Genomic DNA, 21,066 nt, shown 5'->3' with positions numbered 1-21,066 from the left:
CATAAAATGAAATTACTCCAAATAATATCTAAGATCCATTTCCAATTTTAACAATCTATGAATCTAAGGAATCACATGATAGGAAAATATGAATCTACATGCCAGCAGATATGTTTTGATATTTTGGGGTTACATAAGGATCCATTGCTTTACCAAAGGGTTCGGTGGAAATTTCTTGAAATAACAACCTAGTCCTCATTTTGGATCATTTGATTTACAAATTTAATCTATAAACAAATTCTAAGGAATATATTAGTTAGATAAAACTAAGCACACTTTTATGTTGTCTATGCAGTATGATGTAATGATAACAAGCTTGCCAGGAATCCTGGGTTTAAGTCCTACTCTGACCTATAAATACTATGTGATTTTGGGCAAGTCACTTAACTTCTCAGTACTAGTACAGTGCAGGCAATTCTGAGATTATAAATTGCAGAGTTGGTGCCAACTTATAATTGTAGAAGGAATTTCCTTATCCTAGAGATCCCTGTTATCAATTAAATAATAAGTCCAGTATCTGTCTTCAGTGTGTGTGTGTGTTTGTGTATGTGTGTGTGTTTACACACATGTTTATAATACTATAAATTGGAATAATTTAAGCTTAGATGCCAAAAAAAGAAAAGAGCAAGATTTTAATAAACCTTTAAGGAGCCACTAAAATCAAGGTCTTATTTTGAAGAGATGATACCAGAACCTTGTTTCTATGATCTCTAAAGTTTTCACAGTACTCTTAAATAAGACGTTTTCTTCAGGGTACCAAGTTATAGCTGATCCAAGAAAACAAAAGAATAGGTGATATAAATAATGATAACAGCAGTTCACATTTACATAGCACTTTGAAAAAGTTTTCAAAGTACCTTGCTTTTATTTGTAAGGATAATATTCAAGAGACTGCTCTATGTTCAGCAGCTGGACAGCACTTCCCCCTGGAAAGAGTCAGAAGACTGGTGTTATAGAACTTCCAGTTGAAAACAGGCCTAACCCTGTTTCTTTGAGGATATATATATATATATATATATTTTAAATATCTTCTTGATGGTTTATTAATAATATTGATCTGACTGCGAATGAATGCAGATTTTCTTGAATTGATTTGGAGTTAATCTCAGGCAAGAGTTGAATGATTAGCCTGAGAAAACCCTCCTCAGCCAGGAATCAAGTTCAACTATCAGAATTGGACAGTGAGAATTCTTGGAGACTACGGACTAAACTAGAATCAGTTCTTAGCAACAGGTAATTAATTTTAATTTGAAGGCAATAGGAATATCTTGAGGGGGTGAGGATCAAGGATTGATGGGTGAGGATAGAGGTTAAAAGGATTAAACTAAACTAAAAACCAAATGATAAATAACTAGGCAGATCCCCTTAGGGAAAAGCCTGAAACAGAATCCTGCCACACTAGTTTGGCAATCTTGGTCTAGTAGCTGAACTAAACTTGGCTGGTTATAGATATCTGCTGATCTTCAGAGATGACTTTCTTGATAGTTTTGATGAATATGGTTGTTGATGATGATCCAATATAATTCAGCTTTCTGTATTGAATAATTTGACCTAAATAGTAGATCCCTAAATGAGATAGTTAACACAAGTCTGTGGTGAAGGTTCTTGTTTTGGCTGGAGAGCTTTTCCCCTTCCACCCACCTACTCACAACTGAGTCAACTTTGCCTTGGGGTGGTCTCTTATAGGGGTACTCCAATGGTTTTCTACTGTCTCACGCCAGCTTTGGGCATTCTAAAATCTACTACAGTTGGCACAATATGGCTACTGACAAAAGCTATTTATAATACAAGATGGTGATTTGCAAGAGTTATTTACATACTTAATCATCACAGTCACTTTATAAGGTAAATGGTTTTATTATCACTTCAAGAAACTGAGGCTGAGAAAGGTTAGGTGATCAATCTAGAATCATAGGGCTAAAACATGTCTAGGATAGAATTTGAATGCAGGTCTTCTTGACTCCAAATCCAATATTCTATCCTCTGTGCTATGATTCCTGGTTAAAGCCCATAAAATGACACTAAGAGAAAGCAAGGTATGATTAGTAGCTGAGGAAAGGAATAACATCATGGTATTTTAAAATAATTCACACTTCTTTAAAAAAATCTGAGTCTTACTATACATGTAATTTAGTCATTTTAAAGTTCTTAAAAATAAGATGTTTTAAAATAGAACCTATCTAGGCATCTCTCCCAAACTACCATATTAATTAGTTTGTAATAACTACTGAAGCAATAAAACTTCTAGTATTTAAACATGGAGTTTGGAAAGAGGCAAAAGGGATTTCAAAACTTTTAATAGCTTGCTTGAAGCTAAAACATATTTAATCAACCCACCTTGTAAACTGTCGACTCTCTTCATGGACTTCCATTTCTGTACTTTTAAATTCATTTAACTCTTTCCTTATTGCTGCCTAAAGAGAAAACAGATAAATCCAATTGATATTTAGGTTATCCATTTAATCTGCATGCATAAATTACTTGTAGATAAGTATTAATTAAATTTATTGTAGAATAAGGAATTTATGAGGAAAGAAGTGCTGTTTCTACTTATTTAGAGAAAGAAATTTCTTGAGAAGAATATAGAATGGAGAAAGGCCTTGGAAACTGTGTTAAGGAACAAATGATTTTATTTTATTTTAATTTTTTTGCATCTTGAATTTTATTTTTCAGAAAAATTTTCCATGGTTACATGATTCATGTTCTTACTTTCCCCTTCAGCCCCACAACTCCCCCCCCATAGCCGACGCACATTTCCACCAGTTTCTTCATGTGCCATCGATCAAGACCTATTTCCACATTAATGACAGTTGCATTGGTGTGGTCGTTTCGAGTCTACATCCCCAATCATGTCCGTATCAACCCATGTGTTCAAGCACTTGCTTTTCTTCTGTGTTTCCACTCATGTAAGTCTTCCTCTGAATGTAGCTAGTATTCTTTTCCATAAATCCCTCAGAATTGTCCTGGATTGTTGCACTGCTGCTAGTATAGAAGTCCATTAGATTCGATTTTACCACAGTGTATCAGCCTCTGTGTACAATGTCCTTCTGATTCTGCTTCTTTCACTCTTCATCAGTTCCTGGAGGTTATTCCAGTTCTCATGGAATTCCTCCAGTTTATTATTCCTTTGAGCACAATAGTATTCCATCACCAGCATATACCACAATTTGTTCAGCCATTCCCCAATTGATGGGGCAGACCCTCATTTTCCAGTTTTTTGCTACCACAGAGCGCGGCTATAAGTATTTTTGTACAAGTCTTTTCCCCTATAATCAAGGGTACAAACCCAGCAATGGTATGGCTGGATCAAAGGGCAGGCAGTCTTTTAGCGCTCTTTGGGCATAGTTCCAAATTGCCATCCAGAATGGTTGGATCAGTTCACAACTCCACCAGGAACAAATGAAATAGGCTTACTTATTTTCATAATAGAATAGAAACCCAAATGTGGATAACTAATCTGTCCTTTACCACTTGTAGGAATGCTAAATAGCTTTGACAGGAGATTGAGAGAGGTAGAGGTAATGGGATTGAACTCTGTGTAAATATGAAACAAGGGAATTAAAATTAAAAAAATTAAAATTCAGTGTAGTACTTGGAAGAAAAACAGAAATTGAGAAATATCAAAGCAAAATATATATTTTTTGACAAGATGAGAATGAGAGCACAAAAAAACAAAACGAAACAGAATAGAAATTGTAACACTAGATTAGTTCCTCCAGCAATGGAGGGACTAGATGCTTTCTCCATTTCCGGGAGCAATTTGCATAGTACCTTACACATGGGAAGTACTCAATCCACCTCTGTCACACTGAATTAACACTTGCTTAAAAGGATAGCATTTCAATGTGTTCCATATTCATATTTGCTGTTCAAGACCTCTAAGGCTTGACCATTTGAAAAAGAAGCAAGACCAAGATTTTAACATTTATTCACTTACTTTGCACCAGGTATTTTCTTAAGAGCTAGAGATACAAAGAAAGGCTAATGGCAGTCCTTGCTCTTAAGGAGCTCTTCTGTCACATTATATGACAGGAGATTTCTGATGGCTGAGACTTTGACCATTCTGCTAAACTAGAGCCCTGAATCTGAGTTCAAGTTAAAATCTCTCTATTCTGCTGCCTATTTCTCTTGTAAAGGAAATGGAATGAATAGTAGTTAGTTCTAAACTTTCACCCAGTTTGATCATATAGGTAAGTATATGACTGCCATTTAATCTAGAGTTTTTTTCAGCTACTGCTGCCAAGGCAATAAGCCACACATAGGCAGCAAAACACAAGTTTGTAGCAGAACTCAAGCCCTAATTTCCCCTGGGACTTGTCACAAGTAATGGGCATATAAGATGAGAAAAACCAGGCAATAGGACAGCTTGAAAAAAACACAACAGGAAAAAGAAAGGTTCTCCAACACCCATACAAACTAGAAGTTACCTATCTTCCTAAGAAAATAAGAGGCTTTTTATTATAAGCTCCCTTTTTCTTCTTTAAATCACACATTCCCTTACCATTATTTCCCCAGTGCTATTCTCCTTTATTCTACTTTTTGATGAGGTAGCTCTTTCTCTTCACCAAGGCAACTTCTCCCTTGATTGTATATCCCCCAATCTTTCCAGTAGAAATACCACAATCAGCTCACCTCTATAATCTTCAATCTCTCCCTATATACTAGGTTTTGCAAATGGGCAAGTTTCCCATTTACTCAAAATTCTTCAATTGTTGTGCCCATTTCCTCAACGTAATATCACACATACATACATGCACACATGTATGTGTGTGTATATATGTGTGTGTATATATATATATATATCTCCTCCCCTTTCTCATCAAAACTCTTAGAAAAAGCTCTACATTCAATGCCTCCACTTTCTCTTTTCTTACTTTTGAACATCTTTTGCAATCTTGCTTCTGATTTTTTTCATTGACTGGAAGTTGCTTTCTCTCTTAATCTCTTCCTTACTAAATCTCAGGACCTTTTCTCAGGACTCATTGTTCTTCACCTCTCTGCAGTATGACACTTTTGACTACCCTGTGCTCCTAGACATATTCTCTGCTCTGGGTTTTACTGACATTGCTTCTCCTTGGTTCTCCTTTTGTTTAGCCAGGACTCAGACTTTGCTGAATCTCATCCAAGTTATTACAAGTAACTGTATACATCCCCCAAGGCTCTTTCCTAGAGACAATTCTATTCTTCCTCTATACTCTCACTTGTTAAGCTCATAAGCTTAGGTTTAATTATCATTTATGGGGATGATTCCCAGATTTATATATGCAACTGCAGTCACTCTCCTGCATTCTTTTCTTCACTGCCAACTAACTGCCTATTTAATATTTTAAATCGACATGCCTGAAAAAGAACTTATTACCTTTCTCTCAAAACCCATCCTTGGCTTGGCCCAAATTTCCTTATTATTGTTTTTTTTTAACTTGTTTTTCCCCTCTCATTACTGTTAAAGACACCTCCATCCCAGTCACTCAGGCTTGCAACCTAAGATGGACTATTAACTCTTCACTCTTACTCATCCCATCATTGCTAATCATTTACCAAGTCTTGTCTCAACAACTATCACCTTTTTTATATTCACAAAGTCACCAACCTAGTCTTTTGCAGGGGCTATAGTAACAATCTTCTCATTGATCTCCCTATCTCAATCTGGCCTTTGTCCAGTCTATGTTCCACATAGGTTCCAAAGTGGTTTTCCTAAAGTGTGGACTTAAAAAATCAGCTCTCTTCCCCAATAAACTTGATGGCTCCAATCCTAAGATTTAATATAAAACACACTGTTGACCAATTAAAGTTCTTTACAACAGGGCCTAAACCTACCTTTCCAGACTTTCTTCCCTCCAGGGACTCTTAAAGTCTAGTCAACTGGCCTTCCTATCATTGTTCTATAAATGGCACTGCACCCCCTCTTTCCATGCCTTTGCAATGTCTGCCGCAATGCCTAGAATACATTCCTTCCTCACCTTTACCTCTTAGATTCTCCAATTTCCTTCTCAATCTAGCTTAAGCATCTAAATAAAGCCTTCCCAGATATTTCCAACTTGTAAGGCTCCTGCCCCAATCATCTGGTATCTGTTTTGTATATATCTTTTTATACAGACACATTGTCTTTCATGGCTATTTTACTTTGTCTCTTTATGGCCATTTCTAGTACAGTGCTGGGCACATCATAAAGATTTGCCAAGTGATTGATTTTTAAAGGTCATGTGCAAGTGTATATACATATAAAGTACAAGTAACAAATGAATAACCTTTACTGAAGGATAATTAAGTCAAAGGTTTTCTAAATCAAATAGCTTACCAAATGGAATAAAAGATCCTATGCTAGCATAAGTATTCTCTGTGACTTCTAGTGAGCTGGACAAGCTGATCTCAGTTTAAAAAGCTTCAGAAACCCAGCAAGCATCCCAGTAAAGCTGATCGTCACAGAACTCATTTTAACCTAAGAAAATCCAAACTAATACTTTTAATAATTGAAGCAGTTGTTGAAATTAAGTTACACTTTCACTGCCTATGAAAAACTGATCATTTTACTTTATGATCCATCACAGAGAAAGTAATTTCTTATGAGGAACACATTCAAAAGAGAAATGTCTTCGTAAACTGAATTTTCTACAAATATCATTTTGAATTGTTGCTATTATCAGCTGTCCCCAATCAGATTTTTTTAAATAATTATGCCATAAGGAAAAAAATCTAATCCATTGCATGAATAATAGTTCTTTTATTCTTTAAAGAACCTCAGTACAAATATTTGCATTTCAATGTGGGTGTACTGTCAGTGGGAGAAGATTAATGTCGCAAATGACAGCATCCAATTTTAGTAGGGAATGGTTTTGGTCATATTTTGAAATACAGAGCATAATACTGTAGGCAGAAGAAGCCCAGCTTACTGACAGGCCTTCCAAACTATTCTTTGAGAGAATCTAACTTTAAAAAATTTAACATGACAAAATATCTCTCCACAGTAGGAAATCTATATTTGGGTCAGCACAACATATCCTAACAAGTTCTTTTTTTAATTATGCTTATTGTTGCATAATGTTATCATGGAGATGAAGAAGCTTAGCTACCACCAATACCAAAATGTAACAAATTGGATATTTCTGAGTGAGAATTCATTCTCTGTAGACCATTCAGTCCAAAGGTGGTGTTTGCTTAAATGAATTTTTTTTCTCATTCGCACAATTTACATGTTCAATTGTTCCTAATGATTTACACTAAATCTCACTTGACCTAACAAAACAAAAAAGCAAGAATGATGTGATGTAAGGGAAGACATAGCAAACAGATATTACTAAAACAAAGGTAGCTAAGATTCAACAAAATGCATTAAGTGCTTACTATGTTCCAGGCTCTATGAAAAGGAATTTCTACTTGCTATATAATTAATGAACTCTTTATCCTAAATCTTTCCCTTGAAAACTTTCCTATTTTTATGTAAATATATAAATATGTAAACTTATGTAAATATGGCTTTTATCCATATTTTCTGCAGCTACCTACTCCTACTTCTCTGTTACCAAGCACCCAAGGTCAAGAACAGGAGTTGTAGTACTTCTTGTTCTACACTGCTACTTCCAGATTCTCCCTCTGATGCAATGATTCATCAATTTCTCTCCATTGCATCCTTCATTATCACTTATTCCCAATCCTTGTTGTTCACTGTCATCTGGTAATTTCCAAGTCTTTCATCTTCTTTTTTCAAGGAATTCAGTAAAATGGCTTGCAATCCTTCCTCTATCCCAACCCTTACCCTCAAACTTAGGGGCTTTAACATTCATGATAATATTTCCTCCAATGACTAAACCTCCAAGTAAATCGACCTCCTTTACTCCCATGACCTCTTTATCCCAGTTACTCACTGGGATATGGGATGATTATATTTTAGCTTTCATCATCATCTCCAATTGTGCCATCTATGTGGCCTTGAACTCTAAAATTCCCCTTTCTCTTCATAAATTGTACTTGCATCTTTACCATTGTCTCAGTACTGTTACACTTATTCTTCATCCTTATTACAATCTAATCCTTTCATACCACCCTACTGTCCTGCTCTTTACTCTGGCCTCATTCTTCTACTTTCACTTTCTAACTGGAATAAAGAGAAGGCCATGGGAGTAAAGGAGGTTGATTTACTTGGAGGCTTAATCATTGGAAGGAATATTAAAATGAATGTTGACTACTACCCTGTAGTTAATCAGTTCAATTAAGTGTCATGATTCATCCTTGATTCTCTTGCTTCCTTCTCCTTTAATAATTCCTGCTGGGCTAATTCTAAGTTTTGAATCACCTCTCTGATCCATTTTCTCTGATTCATGTCCAGATTAGCACAATATACTAATATAAGAAGTCAATACCTTTGCCATCCAGATCCACTAAAATTCATGTTATTTAACTTCAACTAGACCCTCAATGTATTTATTCTTCCTTGAAGAGCTCCCTAACATATGCTCCTCCCATAGTGACGGTTTGAAACCTTCTTATTCCTTAAGTTCCCACTACTATTTATATTGTCCTTCTTCTGCTAGAAAAAGTTGCCTCCTATTTTACAGAGTAAATGTGGGCCACCTGTTGTGAGATGTCTCATCTCAAGAAGTAGCATGGTTAGAATCATAGGATGCTGAACTTGGTGTCAGTAAATGTGATTCAAATCCTATTTCAGACTCCTACAAGCTATGTGATGCTGGGAAAGTCAGTGAACCTCTCAGTCTGTTTCTTCATATGTACAACAGAGATATAATAATATCTGTAACACCTATGTGGTTATGGCAAGGATTAAATGTAATACACAAGTAAACAGCAAACATTAAAGTGCTATATATAGTAAAATATATAATACTTCAGGTCACACAAAAAAGCAGGGGTAGCAATAATGATCTTAAACTTAAAGCTAAGATAGATCTAATTAAGAGAGATAAACAGGGAAACTACATTATTTTAGAAGGCATAATAGATAATGAAGCATTATAAATACTAAACCTAAATGCACTAAACGTTATAGAATCCCCATTTTAAAGGAAAAGTTAAAGGAGTTAGAGATGGAAATAGAAAACAAGAATAGTAAGGGATTTTAACTTTCCCTCTCAGAACTGGATAAATATAGCCAAAAAATATGAAAGAAGTCAAGGAGATAAATAAAATCTTAAATAATCTAGATATGATAGATATCTGGAGAGAACTGAATGGGAATAGAAAGGAATATACCTTTTTCTCAGTGATGATGGTACTTTTACAAAAATTAACCAAATATTAGGACACAAAAATAGTTAAATACAGAAAAACAGAAATATTAAATGCATCATTTTAAAATCATAATAAGTGACCATAGAATAAAAATTAATTAAATATTAAATAATTTACTCTTAAAAATTATGGTTAAGGAACAAGTCATAGAAACAATAAATAATTTTATTAAAGAAAATGATGATAATGAGAAAACATACCAAAACCTACAGGATATAGCAAAAGCAGTAGAAAATATATATATTTAAATGCTTAAGTCAATAAAATAGAGAAAGAACAGATCAATGAATCAGGCATATACTATTAAAAAAACTAGAAAAAGAACAAATTAAAAATCCCTAATTAAATACCAAATTGGAAATCCTAAAAGTTAAAGATCAAATTAACAAAATTGAATGTAAGCAAACCACTGAATTAATAAATGAAACTAAGAGTTGATTTTATGAAAAAAAATAGATAAACCATGGTTAATATAATTTTTAAAAAGAAAGAGGAAAACCAAATCTATTATCAAAAATTAAAAGGGTAAATTTACTACTAGTGAAGATAAAACCAAAGCAATTATTAGAGTTATTTTGCCCAACTATATGCTTGAATCCTGCCAAACTCCTTTTGTGAAACAAATAGAGTGCTGATACCTAAACCAAGAAGGGCATAAACAGGGGAATAAAATTATAGGCCTATTTCATTAATGAATATAGATGAAAAATCCTAAATAAAAAATTAACAAGAAGACTACAACAATATATCACAAAGATTATACATTATGACCAAATTATGACCAAATATAATTATATCAATATGTAGAAAAAGCTTTTGAAAAAATACAACTCACAATCTTATGAAAAACACTTGGAAGCATAGCATAATAGAATAAGAAGTATGTATTTAATACCATCAGCAAATATCTATAATATATATGTTAGAAGCCTTTCCCATAAGATCAAGAGTGAAATGAGAATGTCCATTATCACCATGTTATTTAATATTGTTTTAGAAATGCCAGCAATAGCAATAAGAAAAATAAATTGAAGGAATTAGAATAGGCAAAAAGATAATAAAACTTTTTTGGTAGATAATATGATGATATAGACAGAAAATCCTAGAGATTCAACTAAAAATTAGTTTTTCATTTTAGCAAAACAGCAAGAGATAAAATAATACAAACAAAACTAATGTAGCCAAGATCAGAAAGAAAACAGTAAGTTGGGAAAAAATTATAGGCAATTTTCTTACATAGAGGTCTCATATCTAAAATATAGAGAAAACTTTGTAAAATATACAAGAATATTAGCTCTTCTCCAATTAATAAATGGTCAAAACATATGAATAGTTTTTGAAGAAATCAAAGCTATATATAAGTATATGGAAAAATGATCTAAAGTATTATTGATTAGAGAAATACAAATCAAAACAACTCTGAGATATCTAACAGCTATAAGATTGCTAAAATGATAAAAGGGCAAAACAAAAAATGTTAGAGGGGATGTGGAAAAATGAGGACATGAATACACTGATAGTGGAACCATGAATTGATCCAATCATTTTGGAGAGCAATCCAGAATTATGTTCAAAGAGTTATAAAACTGTGTATACCTCTTGACCCAGCAATATCACTTTTAGGCTAATTTCCTAAGGTACTTAAGGAAAATGGAAAAGAAACTATGTTCTAAAATATTTATAGCAATTCTCATCGTGGCGCAAACAACTGGAAATTAAAAGGATGCTCATCAATTGGGGAATGGCTTAACAAGTTGTGGCATGTGATTGTGATGGAATACTACTGCAACATAAGAAATGATGAGCAGCCTAATTTTGATCCATTTCAAAACCCCTTCATAACTTCACCTGTCTTCTCCTCTCCTGAAAACTAACCTCTGAAGAAGAACCGACCCTCCATGTTGACAAGGCTGTCCTGGTCCCAACCCCTTCTCATCTCCTCTAGGAGTTTATACCTTCAAATATTTCTTCATTTTCCTTTCTATCTACGGATTCCTTCTCTGCCTCCAGAATCCATCCTTTTTAACCTCTCTCCTACTAACCTCTCCTGCCTCAGGACAGGGTGTGGGATGGTTTGTGCTTTCTTAGATGAACTATTCATATCAAGGAAATGTACTGTTATCTTTTCAGAACTATCTTTGTATATTTCAGTCCATCCTGTAGAGTAGTGATTGTTGGTTATTGCTGCTGTTATGTACAATAAACCATGGAGATGTACAGATAGCAAGACGAGGGAAAAGAATTTTTTTAAAACGAATTGTGGGAAGTACAGTGGGAAATGACAGAGAACACAAAGATTTAAGCTTGTTATCTCAGATTGCCACAGGTCCTATGCAATGAAATAGATTGTACAATGAAATAGAAGTACTCTTCAGCTAAAATCACAAATGGTGGCACAAGCCTCCCATGCGATGACATTGCTTTGACACAATCCATTGTTTATCATGCTTTTTCTCAGATGAAAATCCAGGTATCAGGAATTGTCCTCAAAATATTAGCTATTTTCAAGTAGCATTCCTAACAAGTTGCAGTGAATGATGTTGACTCCTAGCTTTGGTCTACAAAGGACACTTTTCCCTAGAGACATAAGATATAGGATCTTAAAATTAAACTCCTAAGTAAAGAGGATTTTATGACATACATACAGAAGAAATTAACAATAAACATATCTCCAAAATTTCACCAACATTTCCCCTCCTTCCCTCCCCCTCCCCATTTCTAGAGGATTTGTTTTTTATAACTAACTATACATTAAAATATTGGCATGATGAATATGTATTGTGGGTGGAAAGCTAAAAATAATAATGCAGGAAGTACTAAATTTTCTATTCAATTTAGTTGAGATCAGAAAATGACTTTCTTATGGAAGTTCTTAGAGTAGAAAATGTCAAAAAATTTGCATTAAGAAATGACTTTTGCCTATTATTTGAATAGGTATTTTTTTAAGCAACAAAGAGACTTTTCATTCATTGATTCTCTGATTATCAATATCAAGTGAGACACAAATCAAGGAGATATATATGCTTCACAAAAGAACCATGGAGGACAAAGCAAAGAATTCAAATGGAAGATTGATTTCCTACTGAAAGTAAGATCCTGAAGACATTTTTCTTTATGGATGACATGTGGATTATATCAAGTACTGGAACACTGCTGAGCCCCCCTAAAGGAGACAGACATATCCTCTCAAAGCATTTCAACCTAAACATATACACAGAAAAAAAAGTGACTGAAAAATGCCTATTATCCATACTACAATAGGCAGGTAGTTGAACTCACTATAGAGTTGCATCCTTAGTACATATATATCTTAGAAAGCTACTGCATATGTATAGTGGATTACTCCCAAAATTGAACAGAAAGAGAAGAACAAATGGGATTGATTTTGGCAAACTGTTCAGCACTTTTAATGATTCCAAGTTTGTTTTTTTAAAATAATTTTCTTCAAAGGATGCTACAGGGCTACACACTATTTGCTTGCTACAAATTCAAGTTGAGAATCATTCAAGGGGTAATGGAGAGTTAAATGGTGAGTATTAGTAGGCTGCAACATAGTACCAATGAAGAATTACACAAGGGAAATGACAATAAATGGTATTATCAATTAAAGCATGACTGGAAAAAGAAAGTGGTCATGTAGTAAGGAAAAGATCTTACTCAACCTGTTGGGTGAATCTTCTTTGAAGGTTCTACAAATTGATATGAAAAGCTATGCAAGAAGACAAGAGTGTGGAATGGTTTGTGTTCTATTAGATGAAGTAATCATGTCAATGACCTTGCAGTATCTTTGCAGAGAACTATCTTTGTAAGTAACTTTTGCATTAGAATTTTTGTAAATTATTATCAGTCAAATCAGTTATTATCTGTTATTTTATTAGTCAAATCAGCTATTATCTGTTACTCCTTTGTTAACACCAAAATAATGTGTTAGATTCTAATAAAAATAACACAAGAAATCTTAGTTTTATTCTTTTATACTGACTACCTTCTGTCTGTACTGAATACATTTATCATTCATGTTTGTTTGGAGTAATGGTCTCCAAAGTGGGGGCCAAGGCAAGAACCCAAGGAGCATGTGATCAACCAGAGAGTGGGAGGATTGATGAAATTCTACCCTTCCATAAGCCAATTCTGAGCCTATCTCCAGGAAAATCATGGCTATCAATGTTTCCTAATATTTCTTCTTTCTCTTGGTGAAGCTTCCAACTTCCTTCCTTAAAAACTGGGTATCAGATCTTCCAGGGAATTATAACTACTAACCACATACCCACTACAGCAATTATGCAGGTGCCACTGGGAAAATTCTTCTCTCCACCACTAGCTTCCATATTCTTTCCTTCACTCCATTACCTCTAGGTAATAGCAGGTGTTCCTCAAAAGGGGAGACTTGGATTTCTGGGGCAGAGAATAGGAAGATCCTTGACCACCCTCCTCCACTTTTTAGTTTGGGTGGGACAGATTTATTCACATAGGATGCGCAGGTAGGATGAATTGTATTCTGCTTTTAAGTCCTCGTAGTATTATCTCTAGCCCCAAATCCACTCCTCTCCTGAACTTCCCTATATTGTTGAAGATATATACTTCTTGGTTCAAAACTTCTGTGTCATCTTCAATTTCTCATTCTCCACTGTTAATCATTTGCCAAATCTAATCATTTCTCCTACCACAATATCTCTTGCATTTGTTTCCTTATCTCTACTCACATAGCTACCAATATGGTTTAGTTCTTTTCTGCCTGGACCATTACAATAGCTTCCTAACTGGACTTCATGCCTGTGGTCTCTCCTCTGTCCAAAACATTCTCCACAAAGCTAAAAATGACTTTCCTAAAAGCATAAATCTGACCACATCACTCCCCTACTCAGTAAGCTCCATTGGCTTTCAACTAACTCTATGATAACCTTTTATTCCATTTTTGTCTCATCCTTTTAAAAGTTAATTTTGGGGTAAGCTTTATGATCTACACAATCATTAGTACAATATTTACTTAATATGTAACTTAAAAATAAATACATCTATATTCAGGGTATATACTTAACCATTTTACTGAGAAATGCACAATCAAAAAAAATTTAGAAGCTACTGGTTTAAATAACCTTACCACAAAAATATCAGTGATTTTAAACTGTAAAACACTATAATGCTTCATCAATGAAAGATAAAATTACGCAAAAGGTATTGGTTTAACCATCCACATTATAAAATCAAAGTGAATAGGCTCTTGATTCAAATATATTCCTTATCACTGGAAGTATGTTCAGGCAGAGACTGGATTACCACTTGTCTGAAATTCATCTACTGAGTAGGGACTTAGAATAATATTCCCTAGTTACTCCATCTCTAAAGCATAGAGCCTCTCTCTAGGAACTGTCATAAATGGCTCAGTTACACCAAGTCCTGGCAAGCTATAAAGTAACACAAACTGTACACCACAAATTGTAGTATATGAATGTAATTGACTTATTGGGTACTAAAACATGGAAATTACAAATACAAAGAAGCATTGAAAAGCATCTATGAACTGATTCAAAGCAAGAAGAATCAAAGAAACAATATACACAATGACAGCAGCAATGTAAACATAAAGAAAAATGACAAAAACCAAAGCAATGTTGTGAAAGTATAATGACCAAAACTGGGTGAAAAAAGAGATAGAAGGATATACCTTCCTCTCTTATTTGCAGAGGTAGGAAATTCACAGTAAGTTTTGCTGAAATGCTTTTATTTCTTTTTAAATCTTTGTAATAGGAGATGCTTCTCTGGGAGTGAGAAGGTAGAGAAATTGGGAAATGAAGGAAATATAAGAACAAAAGATATCAATGATTTTTTAAAAATGTTAAATGAGATATTTCAGAATATTCTTTTTCTGAAAAAAGCTTGTTTTAGCTATAGGAATGTGACTAACATTTCAGTTTTACTGTATGTACTATTAAAGCTCAATTTAGCACATAATAATTACTAAATAAATACTTTAGGATCTAAAATATGCTTTTTCATTTTTGTTGAAAATACATTAGTTTTCTCGTTTTTTTTTTTTTGCCAGAAGTTCCTCAAATAGCTTCTTGTTTAAGTCTTGGGATGAGAAGACATGGATTTAGAAAAAGGAAGATATATTAAAATAATTTAGTAGTGACTTTATGGTTCAATGTGCAACTTTTATGTTTCACATGAAATATATCTAAGTCGGCCGATATCAAGAATAAGAAATAAACTGCCATTATTTTAACTAGGGAGGAAAGAATGAAACAAAGTGGACAAAATACAACAATCACCGCAGATTATGACATGCAAGACATAGCCTGGTCATTAGAAAGAATTGAAAAATCTATAAATATCCTATTTTCTCTCTCTCTCTCTCTCTCTCTCTCTCTCTCTCTCTCTCTCTCTCTCTCTCTCTCTCTCTCTCTCTAAGGCAATACTTTCAACTGTTCCATATTATCACAAAAGCTCACCTCTGACACTATTGTTACCATATTGATGCTACATGGCTATGAGATGCTGCTGTATATCTCTATAGGGTACCAGTTTTGGGGGAAGAATAATAAAATTCCATGTTATGCAAAGGAAAATTGGAAAACACGATGTTGGCTTAAGTGGGCTCCAAAATTTAGATTTGGAAAGAATTTTAGGGATTGTTATTGTTCAATCATTTTTAACTTTCTAGATCTCACTTGGAGTTTTCTTGGCAAAGATACTATAATGGTATGCCATTTCTTCTCTGGCTCATTTTACAGATGAGGAAACTGAGGCAAACCCAGTTTAGTGACTTACCCAGAGCCACACAGGTAATAAGTTTCTGGGGCCAGTTTAGAACTCATAAAGATGAATCTTCTGAATTCTCCACTGAGCCACCTCACTGAGATTATCTATTTCATCTTATAGATGAAAGTGAGGTAGAAAGAGGTAATTGGCATGAGGAAAGAAATTCTCTAAATAAAAAATCCATGATATTAGACACAGCTCAATTTATAAGCCTGGAGATTTAGGAGACATTTTACTTTAACCAGATGGCCTGCCACTCCTTATCTATTAGCAACATTATGTTTCAGTCCTTTTAGCAATAGCTTCACAAATATCTTTAGTGTTAAGGGAGTACTATAGTCCCATGGTGGCCATTCCTCCCTCCTTTATTATCAGTGTAGTCTAGGACTATTAAAAAAAACAAAAACAACAGAACCACTTCCTCTGTGCCCAACCCCCCCCAAGAAATTCTCCTAAGTCTTCTTTGCATTGCTATTAATTTTACTCTTATCTTTCAGAGAAAACAAATTAAGTTACTATCCGTTTCAGGGATACCTTGGTGTAAACAGAAGACTATAAACTAATGCAGAAACAGGGCAACCTCATTGTCCTTAGTGGAAGAGAAGCCCTGTATGACCTACATTCTATCCATGTTCTATCCATGGATTCATTTCTTCTTTGTGGGTTCTCAAAGGGGTAACGTCAAGGGAAAGGTGTTAATTCTTCCAGACTTCTAGTAGATGCACTTAGCTAATGAAGCCCCAGCTGACAAAGACTCAAATGACTTCTTTTTGACTTTTTACTACATAGTACAAATAGCAGAAAAAACAGAATTCATGAGATCTCTTCAGGGCTATTCAGGAACCATTCTGGTTCTATGTGGATGTATCTACTGGCAACTGCCACCAGAGGACAGAGAAGTGATGAGCTTTTTGTATAGAAGTGGCTAAAGACTCCAGAAAGTATGTTTTGAATGAATGCTACTGTCCTTAAAAACTTGAGGAAAGCTGATGATTTACCCTCTTGCCAACTGAAGGTGTCAGCCTCCTCCAGCTGTTGCTGATTGTTCTTTAAGATATGGGTTTCCCACTGCACTGGGTAGTGGCAGAATACAGGGGTGTTTTTGAATGGTCTTTCTGGTCTCTGGTAGAGAAAAGATAAAAGTTTCCACCTCTTTCTCAGTGACAGCCATAAAGACTGATATAAGGGAGAAATTTTAGGTTTTCCCAAAACTTTCTTCTTTGTTTTTATAGTCAATAACTAAATCCCAGTGCCTCAGCAAAAGCAAATAAGCTTCTGTCAAGATCAACCAGGATACTGATATGTCCCCAAACTGAATTTGGGACCATCCCATAACACTGGAGTTTCAAGTGCAATAACACTGGCAGAGAAACAACTTTAGTTCTAAATGATATTATGTAACCTAAACTTATTTCCTCCATCTCTTCTGTATTATAGTCATGAATAGAAGAACAGAGAAATAACCAGAAAAAGTGATAAAACACTTTTCCAAGATAACTGTTCCTTAAGCTATAAAAGCCAAGAAGACAAAATAGCACAAAGACGCGAACTCAGAAGCCTTAGGAACCATAGCACACGTGGTTGGAATGTCTGTGAACAAAAGGCTTAGCAAATTATAATGCAAAACTTTTTGAATAAGGAGATTTCTAGGTGCCAAGGCCAGAAATTAAATGGGCTCATGCTGCCGAGATGATGTCAGTAAGAGTAGGGAATGGGAGAAGGAAATATGGCAGGGGTGGAGCTTACCCACATCCAGAAAATGTATATACACAATCCTAAAGTTTGTAGTTTAAAGGAATTTAGCCCTCTACTTCTCACTCACATAAGATCTGACCAGAGTACATCTCATCAAATATGCCTAGAGCTAGATCCTTTTCACTGCCACATGGGTTGTCCTGAATGCTTTCCCTTTCTGCTAATTTATCTGCCTTAGTCTTGGGCCCCTTGATAAAAGAGATGTTCATACAGAACTTTAGAACTGGGTACTTGATGGAAGTAGTAGCAACATGGGGGAGGGAGGAAGGCAGGGGAATGGGTGGGGAGGGGGGAAGAGAGAGAGACAGAGAGAGAGAGAAGGAGAATGAGAGGGAGATAGAGGGAGAAAATGTGTGTGTGTGTGTGTGTGTGTGTGTGTGTGTGTGTGTGTGTGTGTGTGTGTGTGTGTGTGTGCGCGAAAACACTGTATAGGAGAGGACTAGCCTTAGTGCCAACTCAATATACCTTAAAAAGCAGTTAGGTGGCACAGAATTTGAAGTGTTAGATATAGAATGAGAAGGCCAGAATTCCAAACCTTTGTCAGATACTAGCTGTGGTACCTTGGGCAAGTCACATTATTTCTGTCTGACTCAGTTTCCTCATTTAAAATATGGTGATAATAAATCGAGCACCTACCTCACAGGGTTGTCATTGTGAAGGTCAAATGAAATAACAGATACAAGAGTTTTACAAACCTAAATGCACTTTATAAAAAATAATTATTCACAGGAATAACTAGCACTCTCCTTTCCTCTTTATGGAATGGGTGGAAATGTAATGCTTTTTCTCTGGGACTTAGGATATAGGGATTTTGCGGTACAGGATTGGTTCTATATGATTACAACATTACAGATTACCCCAAATCTTGATATACAGTGTAATCCAATTCTGTTCTGATCTCTTAATTTCTTCCCCTTAAAATATACTCTTCATATCTCATCACATAACTTTCTTTCTCCCATACCCCTCCCTGCCTACATGCACACACATAGCTAGCAAAAATACCCACAAAAAACCCATGTAACTCAAATCACTCAGCATCTCCACGGTGAATCATAGTTTGCCTACATAAAAGCATTAAAGTAATATAATGAATACTTGACAATGTCTACTAGGCAGATAATGGAGAAACAGACAGGGACCGACACAGTCCATATCTATTAAAATATAACTACAATTCTGGCAAACTATGCTAAAATAATTAGCTGCTTGTTTCTACCAACTTTTCTCATGGTTTTTTTTAAGTTCAAATAATTACACTCTTCCTCACCAAATGTAGATTCTGGGAAAAGGGGTAGTTAATGAGAAAATCACAATCATTTGATCACTAAGATAAACAATAAACTCGAGTATATTGAGTGATACAATTTAATGAAGGAGAAAGAACAGAGACATGATCCAGATTGTTAAGCTTTTATAAATTGTTTAAACTGAATTTCTTCATAAGTCTAATTAAATGTTCACGGAGATCACAACTACTTTTTAAATTAAAATTACATTTTAAGAGGAAATGGAAAAGTTTCTTGAATATGAACCTTGGAAAAGACTAAGGCTGCTGTCCTAGGATGGGCTTAAGCTAAAAACAAAGATGTTCATCACAAGATGAGTTGGTTGGTTGCTTGGTAATACATTCTTTGGGTATGGAACCCCCTCAAACCAAAAGTGACACTACATGTAGAGAATTTATGACTTAAGTAGAGAAGATAGACACATGCATAGATGAAAACTATGGTAAAAATATGGTTTAAGATTAAGAAATTAAAGAGGAAAAAGGCTTGAAGGTAACTTAAAAGCTCTAATTATGAATAATTCCTCAATAAAAGTCATAAAGTTTTGGTTGTGGGATTTAATGAAAAAATTTTTAAAACCCTAAATGAAAATGACTATATTTAAAGAGATGGGGGTAGGGTTGGGATATGGATAAAGATTTGAGTCATTCCAGAAACATGACTTTGTGCATCATTGATTGCTTTTTAAACCAAGGTCAAAGGTCCAAAAATACAAAATTAGAATGATGAAGATCAAAGAAGCTATTATAATTTCATCAACTCTCAACTAAGCTTATTTTAAAAAGTTTACTCCTAAAAATGGGAAATGGATAAAAATAAAGCCATTAAATTTCATTATCACCATTTCTTAGAGAAGACTCATTGACTGGGCTCAAAGAACTCAGAAATGGATTTAGCTAACAAATACTTGATCTTCTTGCCAAAGAGGGAGATGTCAAATGAGAACAGTGCCAGGGTAGAATCCAAATTTATTTTCAAAACAATATGGAGAGTGGAAGGTTACATGATGAAACACTTCAGAAAATACAAAGCAGTGGAATGGAAAATAAGTTTAGAGAAATCTAGGCTTGAAACAACTAAAACAAGTCATCAGAAAAATATTTATAGATGAAAGTCAGACAACAAATAGACATGAAATGGAAGACATCTGCAAGAATTTCTATCGCCAAGAATTTTGTTCACTGATGTTATTGGAATGACCACCATGGAATTCCACAATCTTAAGTACCTAATGTACTAGTAAGAGAATGGAAATGGTAACTATAGTAGCTGAATCTCATCAAATATATGCACTGAAGAACATGATGGAAGTGATACAATTTTAAAATTCAATTTCAAAGTATATTAATGAGGCAAATATTCCAAAGGATGAAAAATATTGGCAGTATCACTACCAGGAAAAATGTAAGAGAAAGCAATGAGACATCCATTTGTATACTTATCTCTATAAAATCTTTGTGAGAATACTATAATCCATTCATAAAAGGGTGTCACTAATGAACATGCAAAAAGGAAATAGGCAGGCTTTTGCAGACAGTTCTGGGCATATGCTTTTTGTTATTTTGTAGCAAAATAACATGATGAAGCAAAGCAGAGTGGAAGGGCTCTCCTAAAACAATGGTTTCATATGGTTAAATGCAAAATATGATAGACCTTTATTTAAGGATTTAACTATCAATATAAAGCATACTATAAAATGAGTAAATACTATTTCTCCAAAGTGTTGTTCAGTGTTATGGAAAAAATCTAAACATAGGAAGAATATCGTATGCTTTGTTAAATTCTCCAGATGCTCCTTTTTCCTTCAGACAACTCCCAAATCTACATAGCCAGAACTTCTTTCCCTCCTGTGCTGTTAGTCCCACATCTCCAACTCTTTGATTTGAAAATCTGGGTGCCTCTTAACATCTAAATTTAATGTGTCCAAAACAGAACTCATTAATTTTCCCCAAAATCTTCTCTCCTTATAACTTTCCTATTTCTGTTAAGACCATTTATTGGCTAAGCCTTAGATTTT

At 34.6% G+C, this 21,066-nt stretch overlaps 1 protein-coding gene across 2 annotated transcripts in view; it reads right to left on the bottom strand.

Moving 5' to 3' along the window:
* PHACTR2 (phosphatase and actin regulator 2) overlaps window positions 1-21,066 on the bottom strand; it is a 168,661-nt gene that overhangs the window by 7,621 nt on the left and 139,974 nt on the right. For both annotated transcript variants that reach the window (XM_044671585.1, XM_044671586.1), the window contains one exon: window positions 2,338-2,414. In XM_044671585.1, coding sequence (XP_044527520.1) covers window positions 2,338-2,414 — 77 coding nt within the window. The remainder of the gene's footprint in view (window positions 1-2,337; window positions 2,415-21,066) is intronic.

This window comes from Gracilinanus agilis, chromosome 4, assembly GCF_016433145.1.
Source record: "Gracilinanus agilis isolate LMUSP501 chromosome 4, AgileGrace, whole genome shotgun sequence".
Classification (NCBI taxonomy): domain Eukaryota; kingdom Metazoa; phylum Chordata; class Mammalia; order Didelphimorphia; family Didelphidae; genus Gracilinanus; species Gracilinanus agilis.
This window is presented reverse-complemented; position numbering and strand designations above follow the sequence as displayed.